Source organism: Gavia stellata, chromosome 2 (assembly GCF_030936135.1).
Source record: "Gavia stellata isolate bGavSte3 chromosome 2, bGavSte3.hap2, whole genome shotgun sequence".
In the NCBI taxonomy this organism is placed as follows: Eukaryota; Metazoa; Chordata; class Aves; order Gaviiformes; family Gaviidae; genus Gavia; species Gavia stellata.
Window position 1 is genome coordinate 86,914,255 of NC_082595.1, and position 18,661 is coordinate 86,932,915.

At 42.9% G+C, this 18,661-nt stretch overlaps 2 protein-coding genes across 2 annotated transcripts; both read left to right on the plus strand.

Moving 5' to 3' along the window:
• The first annotated feature begins 84 nt into the window (after positions 1 to 84).
• On the plus strand, positions 85 to 6,063 carry LOC104251232 (glutathione S-transferase). Its single transcript, XM_009821869.2, has 6 exons — positions 85 to 176; positions 1,112 to 1,163; positions 3,288 to 3,420; positions 4,283 to 4,424; positions 5,302 to 5,433; positions 5,762 to 6,063. The coding sequence occupies exons 1-6, from the start codon at positions 90 to 92 to the stop codon at positions 5,879 to 5,881; spliced, it is 666 nt and encodes a 221-aa protein (XP_009820171.1). The 5' UTR covers positions 85 to 89; the 3' UTR covers positions 5,882 to 6,063.
• Positions 6,064 to 7,595: 1,532 nt separating this feature from the next.
• Positions 7,596 to 17,974, plus strand: LOC104252083 (glutathione S-transferase). Its single transcript, XM_059835808.1, has 7 exons — positions 7,596 to 7,618; positions 10,900 to 11,006; positions 12,153 to 12,204; positions 12,449 to 12,581; positions 13,690 to 13,831; positions 16,323 to 16,454; positions 17,316 to 17,974. The coding sequence occupies exons 2-7, from the start codon at positions 10,920 to 10,922 to the stop codon at positions 17,436 to 17,438; spliced, it is 669 nt and encodes a 222-aa protein (XP_059691791.1). The 5' UTR covers positions 7,596 to 7,618; positions 10,900 to 10,919; the 3' UTR covers positions 17,439 to 17,974.
• Positions 17,975 to 18,661: the final 687 nt, after the last annotated feature.

The following is an 18,661-nucleotide window of genomic DNA, read 5'->3' on the forward strand; positions in this document are numbered from 1 at the left end:
AGAGACTCAAACCCAGCATTCTGAATCTTTATTTTGCAAAACCTACTTCTTTATTCCAGATAGTAGGAAATCAGGCACATCATAGAAACATGTCTGGGAAACCCAAGCTGCACTACTTCAATGGACGAGGGCGAATGGAATCAATACGGTGGCTACTAGCAGCAGCCGGGGTTGAGGTTTGCCTCTGTTTTTTATACTAAGAGCATGTGACAAATATGTATTTTTACTGTTCTTTATAAAAAATGTGACTGACCAGCAGTTTCAAGCTCCGCATTTAATGCTTTGCTGACCAAGCCAACAATGACCACTAGCTTACCCTAAGCAGGGGAGCAAGTTCCCGTTTCACTTCCAAGCACCATGTGGCAAGCCTACTGGTAGCACCACAAATGTCTCTCCCCTGTAGCTAGTGAAAGAAAAAATTTAAAACCATAGCAGCAGAACCTGGCTTCTTATCTTCTGATCACAGGGGTCAAGCACTTTCAATTCTGAAGACCTTCAGTTAAATCCCAATGTCCAAACCAGCAAAAAATTACTATGCCTACTACAATGCAGCTCACCCCTGAAGGTAGTGTATATTATAAATACAGACTAATTATTTTTACCTCTAGCGGTTTCTGATATTAAACTGGAGAGGGAGTGTGGGGATCTGTGTATTTTAAGAGCTCTGAATTTTTGTCATGGCGATGGGCAATGTGCCAGAAAGCTGCATGGGGCACATGATTTCTTCTCTTCATCCCTCCTTTTGCCAGCTTGTGGCAAAGGACCAGTGTGAATTTACCTATCCTCTCCTCTGCCTGCACCATCCCTTGGCAGCACTGACAACAGAAGCAGCATGGTCATCATTTGCTCAGCAGACAGCATTTTGTGCCTTTCATTCACCTCAGCTTTAGCCAAAATCTTACCTGCACAAAAATATGAATCACATGTGAGAGGGAAAAGGAGAGGATGTGACAGAGGCAAAATAAAATTTTAAAGATATCACTTCCAAATTTGATTTATTTTTTTAAAAGTCAAATTCCTTAAAACAGCTCTTTGTGCCCTCACTGTCTCATGCAAAGCAGAAGCTAAAACATGCAGTGACAATACAACTTTTCTTCTGTATTTCCTGCAGTTTGAAGAATGTTTTCTGGAAACAAAGGATGATCTGACGAAGTTACAGAAGGGTAAATTTCCTTCACTTTTTAATAATTAGATAAGAACAACAACAACAACAACAATAATAATAATAATGATAGTTTGTCTTAGAATACCTAAGAAGTCTTCTGTCTCTTAAAAAGAAAATCTAGACTGGATTGTACATGAGGTATCACAGATGCACACTGTAGTGTTTTAGATGGTGTCATCCACCCAGTTGCTTCAGTCTTCACTGAATCACAGAAGGGCTGAAGTCAGAAGGGACTTCTCGAGATTGTCTGTTCCAACCCTGCTCCTCAAGCAGGGCCACCTACAGCCAGTTGCCCAGGACGGTGTTCAGTTGGGTTTTGAATATCTCCAAGGACGGAGAATCCACAGCCTCTCTGGGCAACCTATGCCAGTGTTCAGTCACTCTCACAGTAAAAAAGCCTTTCCTTAAGTTCAGATGGTTGACTCTCCTGTGTTTCAGTTTGTGCCCATTGCCTCCTGTCCTATGACAACACAGGTTTTTGTCATCAGGTCATCTTGAAATTCATTAGCATTTTAGGTTGCCTACAAAGCTGTTGTTTTATAATCTGTATGAAACCAGAGTTTCAGATTTTTGAGTTTAACCTGTACCTCTGATGCGTTCCTGTTTCCCAAGGCAGCTACTCACTTTGCTATCTTTAGCTCCCATCTTTGTGGACATGATATTCACATTTAGAAGGTGGAGAGGGAAGTGCTGATCTCTCTTCTCTGGTATCCAGTGACAGGACGCGTGGGAATCGTTCAAAGCTGTGCCAGGGGAGGTTTAGACTGGACATTAGGAAGCATTTCTTTACCAAGAGGATGATCACACACTGGCACAGGCTTCCTAGAGAGGAGGTCGGTGCCCCAAGCCTGTCAGTGTTTAAGAAGCATTTGGACAATGCTGTTAACACCATGCTTTTAACTTTTGGTCAGCCCTGAATTGGTCGGGCAGTTGGACTAGATGATCAGTGTAGGTCCCTTCAAACTGAAATATTCAGTTCTGTTCTGTTCTGTTCTATTCTATTCCATTCTATTTGATTTCCTCCAAATAAAATGACATGTCTGTGCTCTTCCAGTTCACCTGGCTTTTCAAAGAAGTCTGAACTAGGGTTGACATTTGTAGTCCTGCTCTCCTTTAGGAACAATGACTTGATCCTCCTGCCACCTGCTGGCTTTCAAAAAGTATTTTGAAACACGAGAACGTGCCCTTAATAGCAGGCAGTTTCTCTGCATACTTGCCTTATAGTGGATACAAAGATGGACGTAGCTGATCAGTTATTTGAGTCAAGAAATATGATTCCATAAAGCAAATACTCTGACACACTTCTCTGATCGGTTCTTGGAGGTATTTTGACTTCCTCCTTTCTAGAATAAGGCTTCTGCAGACTAGTAAGGGATTTACATGGCTACATTTGTCTCTTGCAGGAATCTCATGAAACCCACCCATTATTCCCTGCTTCACATCCATACAGATGTATGCCATTGTATAAAGTCAATATAGTAGTCACAAAAATAATATTATATGCATTTATATACACATTATATGTTGACAAACCCTTAAATAGCCAAGATTTCCACAATATGTAACAAAGCGTGACAGAAACTGGCTCATTATGGGTCAGATCCTTCAGTCCTTCTCATCTGTATTAACCTCCATGAAAACCATCTGAATTAGGGCCATGCAGCCCTAACTTATTTTTTTCAGAGTATGACTGCTAAAAGTTCTGCATTTGGGTGCTTCCTCAGATTTGAAGAATCTTCAAGAAGCTGATTGCTATATTAAGTTATTAACTTGTCACACGGTAAGCATCTTCCATACCATGTTCTGAGAATGAGGAAGACTGCCACTGAAAGAGTTATCAAGCACTGGAACAGGCTGCCCAGGGAAATGGTTGAGTCACCATCCCTGGAGGTATTTAAAAGATGTGTAGATGTGGTGCTTAGGGACATGGTTTTGTGGTGGACTTGGCAGTGTTAGGTTTAGGGTTGGACTTGATAATATTAAAGGTCTTTTCCAATCTAAATGATTCTATGCATCTATGACTCTAAACAAAAAATAATACATGTAGTTACTTTGCCAAACACCCACTAACAGTTCTCACTCAGAGACTGAATGTCTCCTTGTCTTTTCCCCTTTTCCCTAGATGGATCCTTGCTGTTTCAGCAAGTGCCAATGGTGGAGATTGATGGGATGAAGATGGTGCAGACCAGAGCCATCCTCAGCTACATAGCAGCAAAGTACAACCTCTACGGGAAGGACCTGAAGGAGAGAGCCCTGTACTGTAACAGTACCACCTTTGTTTGTTAGACTACAGTTCATACTACCTCTCTGTAGTCCACAAGAATATCCCAGCTCACAGTTGGATTCAGGGTGATACAGCAGCTTTTCATGTAGCACACGTTGACCATGACTGTGGGTGATGTCTACAACAGTAATAACCAGCTAGATTAGATAGGCAGCATGGTGCAAGGGAGTTCATGAAGATCAAAGGTCAATAACAGCTATCAGAAGAAAGCAGTCAGGAGCACAGAGGGCAGACTGTCTTACTGATGCTGCTTTTCATTTGCTCCTGCAGTTGTCAGCAGCAGGCATTTTCACCACATCAAATTCAGGGAAATGTCATCGATGGAAACAAAAAACTTCTCTCTCTAACCAGGAATCAGAATTAATAACTGGTTATTAAAGAACACGGTCCTTAGGGCACAATGGTTTGACCTGAAGTATTTTTAAATGCTTCAAGTTAATTAGCACAGGTAAACACATTTCAAGATATTTGTTAGAAATTGTATAGACCCACTGTTTAACTTGCCATGTCTGATTGCATTTTTAACACAAGTTTGGATGACACACCTGCCAACTTTTTACTCAAGTTCAGAAAAACTTAATACAGAGAAGTATCAACCCTAGTGAAAAATGGAAGGGGTACAGTCCTTCAGTTTTTGGTTAAGCACTTTGCACTTGTCTTTCACCCATGCTTCCCCGCAAAGCTACTGCACTTCAGGGGGAGCTGCTCTAAGCTATGCATGATGGACAGAAGAGGTGGAGAGTTTCCAGCACCTCAGTGGGGTTATGCCAGTAGCTATCGTGCCATTCAGACCTACCGTGTTTGACTTGAGCAACTGGATCTATTCCTTTCAGAATTGATATGTACGTGGAAGCAGTAATAGATCTGAATGAGTTACTCATGACCCACACTTTCCAACCAGCAGATAAGAAGGAGCAACATTTTGCTACTATTGTGGACAAGGCCACAAACAGATACTTTCCAGCCTATGAGAAGGTACGTGGCAAAGATGCAGTAGCTTAATTAATATCGTCTTCCTGAAACTCCATCCTGGATCTACACAAACAATTTTTACTAAGGAAAACAGAGAAGAAAAATTACCACTTAAATATAAATGCTATGGTTTCAGTGGGGCTGGGAAGAGGATGGAGACAGGACACTACAGAGGGGGCAGAAGGCACTACAAATCTGGGCGAGATGCAGAGCTGCAAAAACCCAGGACACACTGAGCTCCCCAAATGTCCATGTTTCAGTCTGTATGTTGTTTCAGACAAAAGACACTACAGGATCAGCTTTTACATAAAGTTTCTTCCTGAAGTGCGGAACCCCCACTACCATACCTGCTATGTAAAAGCATTACAGCTCCTGTAACAAAAGGGAAGATGGATTAGCTGGGTGTCAAGACCATGAGGCACAGGTTACATGTGGAGAGGTCCCAATACAATTCCCAAAATTGAAAAGGAAACAAGTGAGAAGTAAGGGAGCTGCCCATAATCTGAAACAGGCCAAGACACTCTTACTATGGCCTGGGCTGAACTTAAGCCTCTTGTAAATTTTGTATAGGCACTTGCAGTGATGGTTGTATCCCATAAAGCTTAGCATTCAACACAGCAGCGCTGATTACATGAGCTACAGAAGTGAAGGCAAGAGGGGTGCAACTGAGCTGCCAGAAAGAAATGCAGCAGAGAAAGGACTGATAAACTATGCGAAGGATGACGGTGTGGTGAGATCATTTGTTTGTACTACAGATGTTCTTATTGCATTTCCTTCTTTCAAGGGTAACTCCATGCAGTGTATGACCTTGCTTTGAAGATATCATATTAAGTCACACAGAGAAAAGAAAACACATCTGCTTCTGGTTCTTTGTTTTTAGGTTTTGAAAGACCATGGACAAGACTTTCTTGTTGGCAACCGACTTAGCAGGGCAGATGTGCAATTACTTGAAACCCTTTTAATGGCAGAAGAGTGCAAGCCTGATATACTTGCCAAATTTCCTCTCTTGCAGGTAATGGAATGGACAGTTTTAATGAACAATGAATCAACACAGGGCCACTGATGTAACCTGGCTGAGAAATATGGGGGAGTGGGAGCGTGAGGAAAGAAGTGAAAGACAAAATCAAAATCAAATATCCTAAGTACTTTTAGCCGGCCTTAAATACTGATGGTTATTGCCACCTTCTGTCACTATAGCCACAAAAGCATAATAGGATGAAGCATATAGATTCTCCTGTAGGATCAACCCCTAATGTTACTTTTAGAGCATGGATAACATCTAAATGTCTGACGGTTACCATGGTTCTTAAGCACAGTGCTGTTTTGGTTTTGTTTTGTAGAGTTTTAAAGCAAGAATAAGCAATATCCCCACAATAAAGAAATTCCTGCAGCCTGGCAGCCAGAGGAAACCACCACTACAAGAAAAAGATGTTCCAAAACTGATGAAAATTTTCCACTGACCAGCAACCTAATCCCATAAAAATCCTATTTCATTGTCTTTGTGTTTGCTGATAGTGGCAAAGTGAAATTAATGAAAATAATGAAAAGGTTTCAGACCTCTCTTTCCTTAGCTACAGGACTGGTTTTAGCCTACTGCAAACACTTCCAAAGCAAATCTACATGAGCATACCAGCAAATGAAATAGTTCGCTGAATTAGGGGGTACACTGCACAACACAGGATGTCTTAAATTACTTAAGAGAATACATGAAATAAAGTCTTCCTATTGACACTCAAAACCAGTTTGTTCAATGACTTCTTTCTGCTCTCTTGTTCTGCCTTTCTGGCATTCCCAAGAGTTGCTGGGAAATGAAGAGAGCTTAGCTGAAATAGTAAGTTACGTATCTGTTCTGGGAAATGCCAGGCAAAGCCTGCAGGTTTTGGTTTGAGGGGGATGACAAGTTTGGATTCAGCTTTCCTCTGAACTTAACTTGGAGTATGCTGGGACCAGAAGTCCCACTGCACCTCTGTTTTGTCACTAGACATTTAAACTTTTGTACTGTAGCTTCACCAGTATTTCCTTTAATAAAAGGTCCACTGTAGCAGCTAAAAGCACTTTGCAGACTTGACTGAGAAACGAATGCTCATTGCCAACTGTAAAGCTGAAAACTTATTGAGGAAGGAGTCAGATTGGTGTCAGGTGCTAGTGAGACCTTGGAATGTAGGACTTCATGTTGACTTATGTCACTTTATATTAAACTCAGTTAAATATAAGTTGTACATTATAATCACTTAAATCAAGCTCTACTACTGAGAGGCTAGCAAGACAGTTGAACACATAAATATGTGTATTATTTAAACACCAAATCAACCAAGTATGTAAATGCAACAGCCAGTGCCCTAAAACCAACTCATGCTCCAGTACTGGCAGTTTTAAGCTGGGCAAACTCAGGGCACTAAAACTCTTGTTAACACTGACAGTTTGTTCATAAGAAATACCATGCAGCTGGAACCAGTTCTTAGCATCAAGAAAGGAAAAAACCCAATGTTTTTCTACAGCAGAGCATGTATTAATTAGAGTTGTTGCAAGAGCCATTTCCCTTCCACTTCACCGAAGCATTTGGGCAGCACTTGCAGCTGCTGAGCGCTGTCAGAAACTTGAGCCAGAAACCTCGGCCATGGCTGCCAACTCTCCGCGGCGCAAGCTCCCCTGCATAGCCGGGCGGTTTTAGGAGCCTGCGCGCAGACCCCAGCCTTCGGCACACAGAGCCAGAGCACCTGGCACACCTACAGCTCGGCACCCCTCGCACCGGGGTTGCAGCCCAGGCCTCTCCCCCAGTCATGCCATCGCTGTGACCCGCCACCTCGGTGGCCTCAAAGCTTTTCTCCAGCCCCCTGGCCGCCGTGTCCCTCTAAAGCGCAGCCGCGGCGCCCTGCCGACCTCGAAGCCCGCCCAGTGGAAAAAGCCGCTTCACAAGCCTTCGGGGACAAGGCCGAGGGGGCTTTTCCCCCAGCTACGCTTATAGGGTTTAGGGATGCGGCTTAACTGCGCGAAGCCGCCCTTCGGTGCCCCAGCGCGGTGAAGCCGCCAGGCCTGAGGGAGGGCGGGGCGGGCAGGGGGCAGGCCGCGCGGCACAGCCGCTGAGGGCAGCAGCCACAGTCGCTGAGGGGAGGAGCGGCCGCCTCTCGGCGGGCCGGGCGGTGAGGGCAGTCCGCGCACAGCTGGCTGGGCCGGGGGATCGGTCGGTGGTGCGGCTGGTGCGGAGGGTACTGGCGGCGGCGGTGGGCTGGGGGTCTGTTGCGGGGGTCGGCGGCCCCGCGGGGGTAGGGGGGTGCGGGGCGCCTGGTCCCGGTCCGGTGGAGAGTGTGACTTTTGCTGTGAAGCACGGCGTGTGGCGGCGGGGTGCAGGGGCTGGCAGCTGCTCCCCGGGGAGAACTCCGGCCCGCGGGATCGTGTGCCGCCCCCTCTGCCGCCGAGCACCGGCGGGTCGGGCGTTGCTTGGCGGAGCTGCAGGAGCGCGTTTCTCGCCGCGGCTAGGCGTGGAGGGCAGGGCAGGGCAGGGCAGGGCAGGGCAGGGCAGGGCTGCCTGCCCTCTCCCGGCCGCCCGCGCGGGGGGAAGGAGCCCGCCTGCGGGTGCTGGCGGCGGCCAGCCGCGGCCCCTGCCAGGAGTGCGAAAGGCGAGAGGTGCGTGACAGGCCGACTTCTCCTTCAGGAACGTGCTTGAGTGTCCTGCGGCGTTGCCCAGGGGTTACTCCCCACTCTGTCTCCTGCAGCAGTGACCCATGCCGGGCGGGGTGGGTGTGCATGGAGGGCATTTGTGTCTGGCTCTGGGTAGGGTCTGCAGGGAACCTGAAGAGGAATTGCTGTTTGGAGTTAAACTTTTAAAATCTCTCGGGGTAGTTTGTCTTTCACCTCGTTCAAACGCTCCTCCTAGCTTGGGTGGTGGAAGGAACGCTTTTTGAATCCAGACTTGGCCCGAGTCCCAGTAGAAACCACACGCTGGTGAGCAATGACAGTCTTAAGATGGTCTCAACACCGAGCCGGGCTTGATGCAGTATGGGGCCTGTGCTGTAAGGTCATCCTGCTTGAGCAACCCTGTGCGAGCTGTGTTCAAGGAACAAAGCGTTGCAGAGAACTACTTTGGGGTCCGCATCCAATTAGGAAGAAAGTTTAAGATCTTGCAGCAGATTATGAGTTTGCTGTTAAATTCTCATACTTGTTTCTCACTGGAAGGCTGGTGCCTGAATTGTTGCGGACAAAATAGTGTGATTTTTTTTTTTTTTTAATACAGCAATCACAGCAGTAGCTGTCACTCAGACAACTGCCTTGGTGAGGCCCAAGGAAGGTCCGATGCACTAGAACATCAAGAAAGTTTGTGATTTCATTTCAGGTCCATTATTGCTATTCAAGAAAGATAATTTACCAACTTTGCTACTCTTTCATGACTCACAGCTTTACAAAGGGATATTCATTGCAGAGCAGTAACAAAGTCACCAAAGTACTTTGCAACCCTATGTAAGCATTCAGCCTAAACGCCAAAGTCAGTCCTTAAGCAGTGCAGTTCCAGGAAAATGTAAACTTTTTCTTACCCGCACAGAAAGCCTCAACCCTTGGCCAATCCCCTCAAGGAATTGTGATGAACAAGTACAGGTTATGTTGATACCTGAACTTTTTTCCACTGGCACTTGCTCTGCTCTACAGCTTTCCCAGCTGTTTGGAGTGGAGCACTGAGCTGACACTGGCAAGCAGGGCTCTGGCGGGGCTGATTTTTATCTGCTGTACCTCTGCTTCAGGGAGAGGTCAGGGAAGTTTGCTCTTTCTGCTTATGCTAGCTTGTCCTTGTAGTGCGTTTCCCAGCCTTGATCCCACATGCTGGAGGTTAGAGTGCTTGTCCAGTCTGTGAGGGCCCAAGTCCAGTTCTCCTCTCTGATGGTGTGGAGTTGAAACCATCATCTACTTCCTAGGCATCAGGGAATGAAGTATTTTTGAACTACGGAGGGTTGAGAGATCTTTCACTTGGTATGGTTGTAACTCACATGCTTATAGGAACTAGAAATGGAGCGTAGGTCATGGTCTTCTGTGTGTAGGACGTGGCAAGGTAGCTGTGATAAGACGCTTCTTTAAATGCCTTGTTTATGTGCCCTATTGCTGTTCAGGTGTTAGGAATCTAGCTAGGCATCCAGCAGCTCTAGACTTGATGACAACTCTAAACCGTCAAGACATAACCAAGTCTTTGTTATCAAGCACATATTAATGTATCACAAGAACTTTGTTGGAAGAGACTGAAGTGTCTGGGGATATAGGCATTGTCAGGGCTAGGTGGAAGCTGAGCAGCAGTTTTGAAGACCTGCATTTTGGAGTAGAGCACCAGGATTCTCCTGTGAGTCCAGTCCCTAGTAGAGCAATGGCTGTTCCTTATATGGCCTATTGAAGATACCACCCAACACAAAGGACTTCAGTGGAGAAGGCCAGGGATGCAGTCTCCCCTCTCACTGTTGTACTGTTTGTTTGTGCCTCTTCATTGATGCCTTTGGGATTATGGCCAAAGTTTCCACTTTGTGGCTTAATTGTGTACTGTGAAGTCTATGCAAGAATAAATAAGCCTGCCTGTAAGCAGATGAAACCTTGGCTTAACAATGAAGCACTCTGTTAGGCTGTGACTCTGTCCTCTTACTAAATCTGCTTCGTTCTTCTGGGACCCATTAAGTGATAAGAGTACAGTGTTAGCTTTGTTTCCAGCACCAGGCAAACTCACATCAGCTGCCGGGTTCATACTATGGCATGTGACTGCCCTTGGTGTTAGTGAATTTTGAAAGGATGAAGGCACTTCATCCCAGTGCCATCATCCGGTGGGCTGACTTCAGCCCCCTGCTGCTGGGGGCATTGACCAGACATTATCTGTCTAACAGAGGTCATGGTCTCGTTTGTTTGGTTTTAATTTTAAAGTTAAGTTTTCAGAGCAAATAGGATATAAACCCCTGTTACAGTTTAACTGTTGTTCCTATATTGGAATGGGTCTTGAAGTCGGTCCACATTCTCTATAATGGATATACTGTGATTTGGCTAATGGTCAAAACAGAATTAGCTAAATATGGAAGTCAGCAGGCCTGGTGAAATATATGCTGGAATATATATTGCTGTTATAAGCTCATATTCGTAAAGGCACAGCAGCATGGGGCTCTGCAACTTCATAATGAGAGATGTGAATATAATGCTGGTGTCTCTGGGTTGGTGTTCTTGTGAAGCAATTCATTTGACATTTTCAAGTCTGGTATGACATGTATGCTATCACAAAACCCAATACCTACTGAATAGATTGCATCACTACAAGGTTAAAAATGTATTTATTCAGGAATACCCTGGTAGTGTGTACTTTTTTCCACTAATCCACAGGAAACTTGGTTGAATCAAGCCCAAGTATCTAGGCCTTGATTGCACTTCCACATTCATCCAACTGTATTTAGTAGTTTGGAGTGGAACATTTAACATGCTAATTTAAACCATGCTTGCTGTAAGATCATCTTCTTGAATTTATCAGGAAACAAAAACTCTGAAATCATGGCGGGGAAACCCAAGTTGCACTACACCAAGGGAAGGGGGAAGATGGAGTCAATCCGATGGCTGTTAGCAGCAGCTGGGGTTGAGGTTTGTATCTTTTCTTATAAGGTGATCAGATTAATCTGTGATTAAAATAGGTATTCTTTGGAAAGGTTTCCCAGTTACATCTATGCTTAGAGATATGCACAACATCACATGTTGTGCTGTAGAATACTTCGATTCAGTGATACTCTCTCATGTTGTATTTATTTAATATATTCCTTGAGCAACAGTTGCCCAGTAAAAGGATTTTAACATACAAGGAGAACTGTCATTTTTGAAACGTACTTTAAGCTGAGGAGATCTTAAATTGTTGCTACAGACCAAAACAGTGTGTCTCTGACTTTTTCTAACGTTCATTACTTCTCTGTGTCTCATGTTCTCAGCTGAAAGACCATGTGTACCACATGGAAAAACTTTAGAACATTATCTCCAAACAACATGCTTTTCGTTCTTTGGATACAGAATTTGTGGGCAAGAAGACTAATTACAACTTATTAAATGTTGCCTGTTTCCCTGTCAGGACCCGAGTAGGATAAATCAGCAGAGCTGCCCTGAAGGCAGTGGGGGGTATCATCTAGATTAACATCAGATGAAAAACCATCCTAAGGCATCTTAATTTTTACATGCAATTTTTGCTTGAATATGGTGCTTTGAGACTATTTTCTTAGAAACTATTTATACTGCATTGGAAATAAAAGGCTTTTTTAATGGTGCTCACTTTTGAATGTTGCTGACAGAGAAGCTGCAGAGCACGAGTGCTGAGGAAACAAAGATCTTGCCCTCATTCAAATGTCCTCATTTAAAAAAAAATGCTATTGGGGGAAGAGGGAGATAAATGCTGTGTAACAGAGGCATAACTTATTAAAAAATTCTCAATATTTCACATGGCATCAGCTGCTTTTAAGTGAATGATTTGGTGTCTGTTAATTGTTTGTGCAGGCAAGTAGACTGGTCTTTGTAATGAAGAAAGCTTTTTTTGAAGTGTAAAGCATTGTACATTGGGGGGGGTGTGGGGTGGGGACGCTGTAGTCCTGGGTTATTTGCTGGAGCAGAGATGAAGAATAGGAGTAGGGGGTCAACACAGTCATGAGAAGTATGTGGAATAGTGTGGAGAGGTGGACTCCAGACTCCCTTCCGCTTCCCCATTGCCTTTGGAATGACGCAGCATTGTTTTCTATCTTTGCTTTTCAGTTTGAGGAAGAATTCATAGAAACGAAAGAAGACCTAGAAAAATTACGCAATGGTGAGTCTGTAAACTGTACCCTAAACATAAATTCACACCAATATAACAAAAGGACAGCAGGTGAGATTTTTGTAAGACCTCCAATATGATGTGACCTGTAAAGAGAAGATTTGAGAGACCTGCTTGATTGCAAATGCTGTCATCCCTCAGAATTGGAAATGTCTTGATGTGTTACCAGGTCTCTTTCTCAGATTCAGTGTAGTACTGCAGCGGTCTGAGTAGTTTGCTGCTTTGTCATCCCTAGATGGAGTCCTGATGTTCCAGCAAGTGCCCATGGTGGAGATCGATGGGATGAAGATGGTGCAGACTAGGGCCATCCTCAGCTACATAGCAGCAAAGTACAACCTCTATGGAAAAGACCTGCAGGAGAGAGCCTGGTACAGTAACAGTGCATACTGTCCTTACTAATAGTCTTCCATGATTTTTAATATTTATGAGAAGAATATTGCCATGAAATAGCTGCATGCAAAGGTGCATATACATCTGCCAGTGCTTCCTCTGCTCAGATCCAGGGATCGGGTAAATGGATGTTGTGGTTGATAAATGATTGTTAATTGTCAACATGGTGAGAATGTTATGGCCACCTTCAGGCTCATTTGATTTCACAGAGACCAGAAGTGCGTTAAGTTCCTGCAGAACTGCAGGACCTTAATAAAATAATAAAGGCTAAGTATGCCTTTTTTTCCCTCTTTAAACTGGAAAACAGTAGGAAAAACTACAGCTGCCTGAAAAAACCCCGAAGTGTCTTTAAGTGTTCTAATTTCCTTGTTTCAAAATGTAAAGAATCTTTCACAGCTGATTTAAAAAACCCCATGTTCAGTGGCTTAATGCTACTGAAAGTTAAACCAATATTTTCCTAAATTACTTTACTATGTAAGCTGTGAATACTTTCCATTGTCATAATTAAAGGGCTAATGCAAAAGCAAAAATCCTTGTTTACTCTTTCTTTTAAAAAAAAAAAAAGTCATGCAAAAGTTCAGTTAAGTCCTTAACCTAACTGACTACCTCTTATTGTAAAGGATTTATTCTGTGATAATGGAGGGGCAACTCCAGAGACTGTGGGGATTATTATGGACTGGCATGTCTGAACTGGCAATTGGCAGCCATTTGTTGCTGGGATCCTTTTGTGATTAGGCTGCAAAACTATTTTTTTTTTCTCTAGTGTGGTTTGCATATGTGGTCTTTTATCCCACAGCATAGATGAATAGGTTATCAATGGAAAACAGTGTGAACTCCACTTTAAATACGTTAGTTGCAGACTCTTATTTATACCTTGCTTGTTGCAGACACTGTGCGCCTGTTTACAAAGATCTGTGCTTTGGAAAAAAACTAACCTGGCATCAAAGCGGAAGAATAAGAAAACAAACTAGTGTCTTATTCACTAATAAGCATTTTACTCAGTGATCACTTCAGTATTGTATTTCAGGAAAACAACCAAAGTGGAATTTTCAAATGATAAATGTTAAATAAAAATGTTCGTTTCAGGATTGATATGTACGTGGAGGGAACAACAGACCTGATGGGAATGATTATGTATCTCCCTTTTCAACCAGCTGACACAAAAGAAAAGAATCTTGCCTTAATCATTGAACGAGCTACAACCAGGTACTTTCCTGTTTATGAAAAGGTAAGTGATAAATCACCAGTAGTCCACAAAGACAGTAAAGTGGGGTACAGGTCCCCCCCCACCCCACTTCCCTGGCCGCACACACCTACTTTCTAGAAGGCAAGTGAGAGTACAACTCTGGAACTGTCAGCATTCAGCAACGTGAAGAGAGGGCCAGGAAATAATGTTTGGCTGGTTTCAGTACTGAGTATCTTTGCTGTCTTCTTTAAGACTCCTCAAAGAGCAGATCCTACTTTTTCAACTTAGCTTAGTGGCTGATAGCTCCTAGCATTTTGCATAAATGCACCATTTAAATACCTGTGCCAGCCTTCAGAACTTATTGCCTGAAAGTGTGATATACTCTTGCTGTTCAAAGTTAAATATAATTGTGCTTTATAATTAAGGACCTAATTCTGTGATCTTTCTCAAACTCATTGCTTAAATATATTATACTTACAGACTGTTAACTGTCTTTTTCTGAATCACTATTTGGGCATCCTTAGGTGTGCACAAAGGGGCTTTGCAAACAGGATGTATCTAGCTTAAAAGCGTAAAGCAATTATTTACTGGCTAACATGCTAGTAAAGAGTTCCCCTCTAATGAGCTACGAGGTAAAGCATTGGTATGCTTGCCACCCCCATAGAGCACATGAAGGGTCTTTCTTGGCTAGGCAAGAGTCGGTCAGGAGGGGACGGGTTGTTCTTTGCTTCTCCCTGGAACATAGGCTGGATGTTACTGAGTTGCCATTTTCTACCAACTTGTTTTTCCCTTTAGGATATTTTAATTTCTTTTGGTGTTAACATTTTCCTATTTGAATTGAGCCAGCTGTGATCCTCATCTTACCAGCCTACTCCAGTTTGTAACTTTACCTTTTGTACCTTGTATGGTACCTTTTGTACCGTGTATGTACTATACAGACTTTCTCACACTGCTTTTTCAGAGTGTAGCAGTCTCCTCGGAAGTCTGTGCCAGGGGTACAAAGCTGTGTTGTTTCAGAGTTGAGCCGGGTTTCTAGCTTGAATCCCTGGTTCACAGGCAGCTGAAGTCCATTCAAAAAATACAGGACTTGATACAATTTCATGTGCCTCTATCAGAGCCTTAAATTGCACAAGGGAAACCCACAGAGGCTGCCCTGTGGAAAAAAATTTGCACATAAATGACATAAGCCAGCACTCCTGTAATCAGAGTTCATATAGATACACTGCTATACCCCTGGAAGGCTGTGCTCAGAGAGGTTGATTGCATGCATTAATCTTTCAAAGATTTGAAGCCTGATAACGTAAGTATTTAAGTTATTAAAAAATAAAAAAAAGGACATTTAGACACCAGCATTCTCTGAACCTGTGCCTAGGTGGTATAAACTAGTTATGTTTTAGTATGTATGTTCACTGGAGGAAAGTCTTTAAAATAATCCTTGTTTATTTATGGTAAAGACACAGCTAAACTCTTCCATGATTTTTGGCCTAGTTAATTTTGTTAGAATGATTAATAATTTTCCTTCTGTACCAGCTGTTTAAGTTGTCCATTGATTCAGCTTAGCAGGGTTTGCAGTCCATGTGTTACGCAATCCTGACAGAAAATATCCCTAGCTATGAGTGTTCAATTTAAACACTCAAAAGCCAGATAGAGGGCAAAAGGTAATGCAAAGCACTGCAGGCAATCTGGTTCCGATGCTCTGGGAGTTTCCATATGGCTTTGATAGACAAGCTGTGGTGGACCTTGTTAGAGCAGTATAGGAGATACTTTCATGTAGTTACCAGCCTTGCCTTTGTCAGAGGTTACCACGTCTTTTATAGTAAAATTGGCAGATGGGACTGGAGAAGGAATTGGCTTCTAAAGTCAGACTGCTGTCCTAGTTTTACTGCACGTTTGTTAGTTAAGTGTAGCATTAGGGTATATTAGGCACAGACACGTTTCCTTCTCCTGCTTCACCTACGAGAGTGATAGCCTTCAGGGAAAAGGTAAGCTGGAGAGCTGGTAACTGCTCTGAAGCCGCGCTGCAACTTTCACCACAACTTGTCTATTACAGCTATTAGTAGCACTGGTAGGCTGTGATTCTCGCATCAGCAGTTTGCTGTGAAAGAATCCTTCCATACAGGATGAAGGGTGGAAAGGCTGTGTTCCTTCATTCTTGACCTGTTTCAGACTGTAATCAGCAATCTCAAATTTTGCTGAAACATCTGGGAATTCACTTGACTTACACTACAGGTAAACTGTCCTGACTACCCCTTACAGTTACTTTGGTCCTGTTTCTTTTCTATGATTTAAGTCTTTCTTGTGGGACTGGACTTGCTACAGCTACCTGGTGCAGTAGGTTAGAGTGAGTGATAGGTCCACGCACACTGAAACATGAGTTTTGATTTAACTTTTTTTGTGAGAATACCTATCATGTTCTAACTTTATAGATTCTTAGATGGATTTGCTCTGCTGTGTATTTTTGTAGAAGTCTTGTCTGTAATGAAATATCTAGATAAAATTGTTACATCCAATTTTTTTTGTTCGTATTTTGTAGGCCTTAAAAGACCATGGGCATGATTATCTTGTTGGCAACAAATTAAGCTGGGCAGACATCCATCTGCTGGAAGCCATTTTAATGGCAGAAGAATGTAAGCCTGATATATTGTCTGCATTCCCTCTGCTACAGGTTAGTAATCATCTGATCTCAATATGGAATGTAACACACAAATGTCACTGCCTGGTTTTAAAGGCTAATTGATGTTTAAATATTTTGAACCATTGTACTATCTTACTGACAGTTCTCTGGTCTATTTCTGTTGACTGCAACAACCCGAACACACATGCACTGCCTTGCCCCAGAGCTGCAGGGGGCTCACCTTTCTCTAGCTCTGCTTTTCCCAGCTGTTCTCAGCTGGCAGGAATTCACTCAGTAATGCTACCAGTTTGGTCCTGTAACTGCTACTTCCACATCTTCAAACACAGCAATGAGCATCAGGAGAGGAAGACTGCAGCCTGTTTTGTCTGCAGCTCCTGTCCTTCTCTTTTTGCTAGCAAAATCGTATTTTGAAGAAGTCATATATAGGAGCTGTTAAGTTTCTTATGTCTTGTCTTCCATGGTGCTTTGCACCGAGGCATTCCTGTCCTTGCCTTTTTTTTTTTTCCCAATATATCTGCAGGATTTGGAATCAGGCTGTGTTTTTTGCTTTTACTTTTTTCTTTCTTTACCAGATGAATCTTAACTGTTCAATATTAGTTTCTCCCATCCCCATCTGGGAACTTAAGGTAAACTTTATAGCAACAGCATTGCAGATCAGAATATTCACACCTGTTTTTTCTAAAAAGACTAATATGTTGCAGGTGTGGATTTGCCTTTTTTTTTTTAAAAATGGAAAATGCTGGGTGCTGAGCTGGCTATAAGGAGCCACTACTGTTCTCTGTTTAATAAGTATCTCTGAGAAGTAAAAATCCAAGACACCTGATTTTTAAGTTATAAAGGATGGAATTGTAATTTCCTGACTCTCACTGGCTTTACTGGTGCTTTTTACAGGCTTTTAAAGGAAGAACAAGCAGCATTCCAACAATCAAAAAATTCTTGCAGCCTGGCAGCCAGAGGAAGCCACCAACAGATGAGAAGTTTGTTGCCGTTGTGAGGAAAATATTCAGTATCTAATCATGTGCCTGCTGAAGATAACACAACTGTAGTATATTACCAGAGCTGTGCCTTAGAAGTGTAAACTGCAAATATGTATTCTGTAGCTTGCATCATATAGCCAGTCACAAGATAATCGTTGAAACAGAATACACTTTTAGATTAGAGTAAAAGGCTAATTTGGATCTTTTGAGTACAGAAAGTGGTATTTCATGGAGTAATTATATGAAATAAAATATGCAGATACTTGTGGGTTTTTTAATTACAGTTCATGCCTGGTAGGGTAAAATGTTTCAGCTGTAGCTTCCAGAGTACTGGAGAAGGAAAGCCCTCTTCCCCTTCCTCTCCCCATTTTAATAAACTGTAGGAGGAAAAGCCACTCCATAAAAATGGGGAAGTCATTTAAATTCAGGCCTAGAATCTTTCGGGTTTGCTCTCTAGGTGGTCTCATAGATTAAAGTTCACTGTCCCCCCCTGCTGTATTTCACTGCTGCCTCTGTGCTTTCAGAGCTGCAGTTTAAAAAGTAAGTAAATAAAAATAGAAAAATTAAAACTTGTGATCCTTGTAAGTTTATGGGCAAAAGTAAGAAACTTCATTTAATCCCCACATGAATCTCTTGGAAGAGATTTTATTCACTGAAAGATCAAAGTACATGTGTTTAATGAGCTTGATGTGGTTTTTATCCATTGAAACCACCTATTCCCTTGCTCTTCTTTTTGCTGCTTGGCTGGATGGTCACAGTGAGGAAAATGCCACTTGATTGTTTTTTCGTAAGGTTTTACCTTCTTCAGTCACTTCCCAAGTAGTTGTAAAGAGAACTGCACTGGCTGCTTACCTTTTCAGTAAAAGAGTTAGTTTTATGTGAACAGTGCTTAAAGCATCCACTGCTACAGATTCTTTACCCTAATTTCATGGGAACCATCACTGTCCCCTTTAAGAACAATGCCGTGTTTCTTAAACTTACTTGTTTTTCTCAGTAGGACTTGAACTGATTAGGCAGAGAAAAGAGTCAACCAGTGTGTATACAGAACTGCTGCCTAGCAGCAACTCCTTTTCCAACTTGTGTATAAGAAGACCCGCATAGTGTATCTTAGAGGTACAAACCAGAAACACCTCAATCACCTAAGCACTGCCCAGATGAGCTCCTAAAGAGTTCTACATTAAAATGACCTAGGTAGCTGGAAGCAGTAGTTTGCTGTGCCCGCTGCAGTACTGAAGTTTCATTGAACTACGCCTCTGTTCT

What these genes read in the sequence shown, in the direction of transcription:
- LOC104252083 (XM_059835808.1), top strand. Translation starts at nt 10,920, where the DNA reads ATGGCGGGGAAACCCAAGTTGCACTACACCAAGGGAAGGGGGAAGATG. An exon ending in GACCTGCAGGAGAGAGCCTG is followed by an intron (nt 12,582 to 13,689) that starts GTACAGTAACAG and finishes TGTTCGTTTCAG; the next exon opens with GATTGATATGTACGTGGAGG. An exon ending in ACTTTCCTGTTTATGAAAAG is followed by an intron (nt 13,832 to 16,322) that starts GTAAGTGATAAA and finishes CGTATTTTGTAG; the next exon opens with GCCTTAAAAGACCATGGGCA.
- LOC104251232 (XM_009821869.2), top strand. Translation starts at nt 90, where the DNA reads ATGTCTGGGAAACCCAAGCTGCACTACTTCAATGGACGAGGGCGAATG. An exon ending in ACTTTCCAGCCTATGAGAAG is followed by an intron (nt 4,425 to 5,301) that starts GTACGTGGCAAA and finishes CTTTGTTTTTAG; the next exon opens with GTTTTGAAAGACCATGGACA. An exon ending in CCAAATTTCCTCTCTTGCAG is followed by an intron (nt 5,434 to 5,761) that starts GTAATGGAATGG and finishes TTTGTTTTGTAG; the next exon opens with AGTTTTAAAGCAAGAATAAG.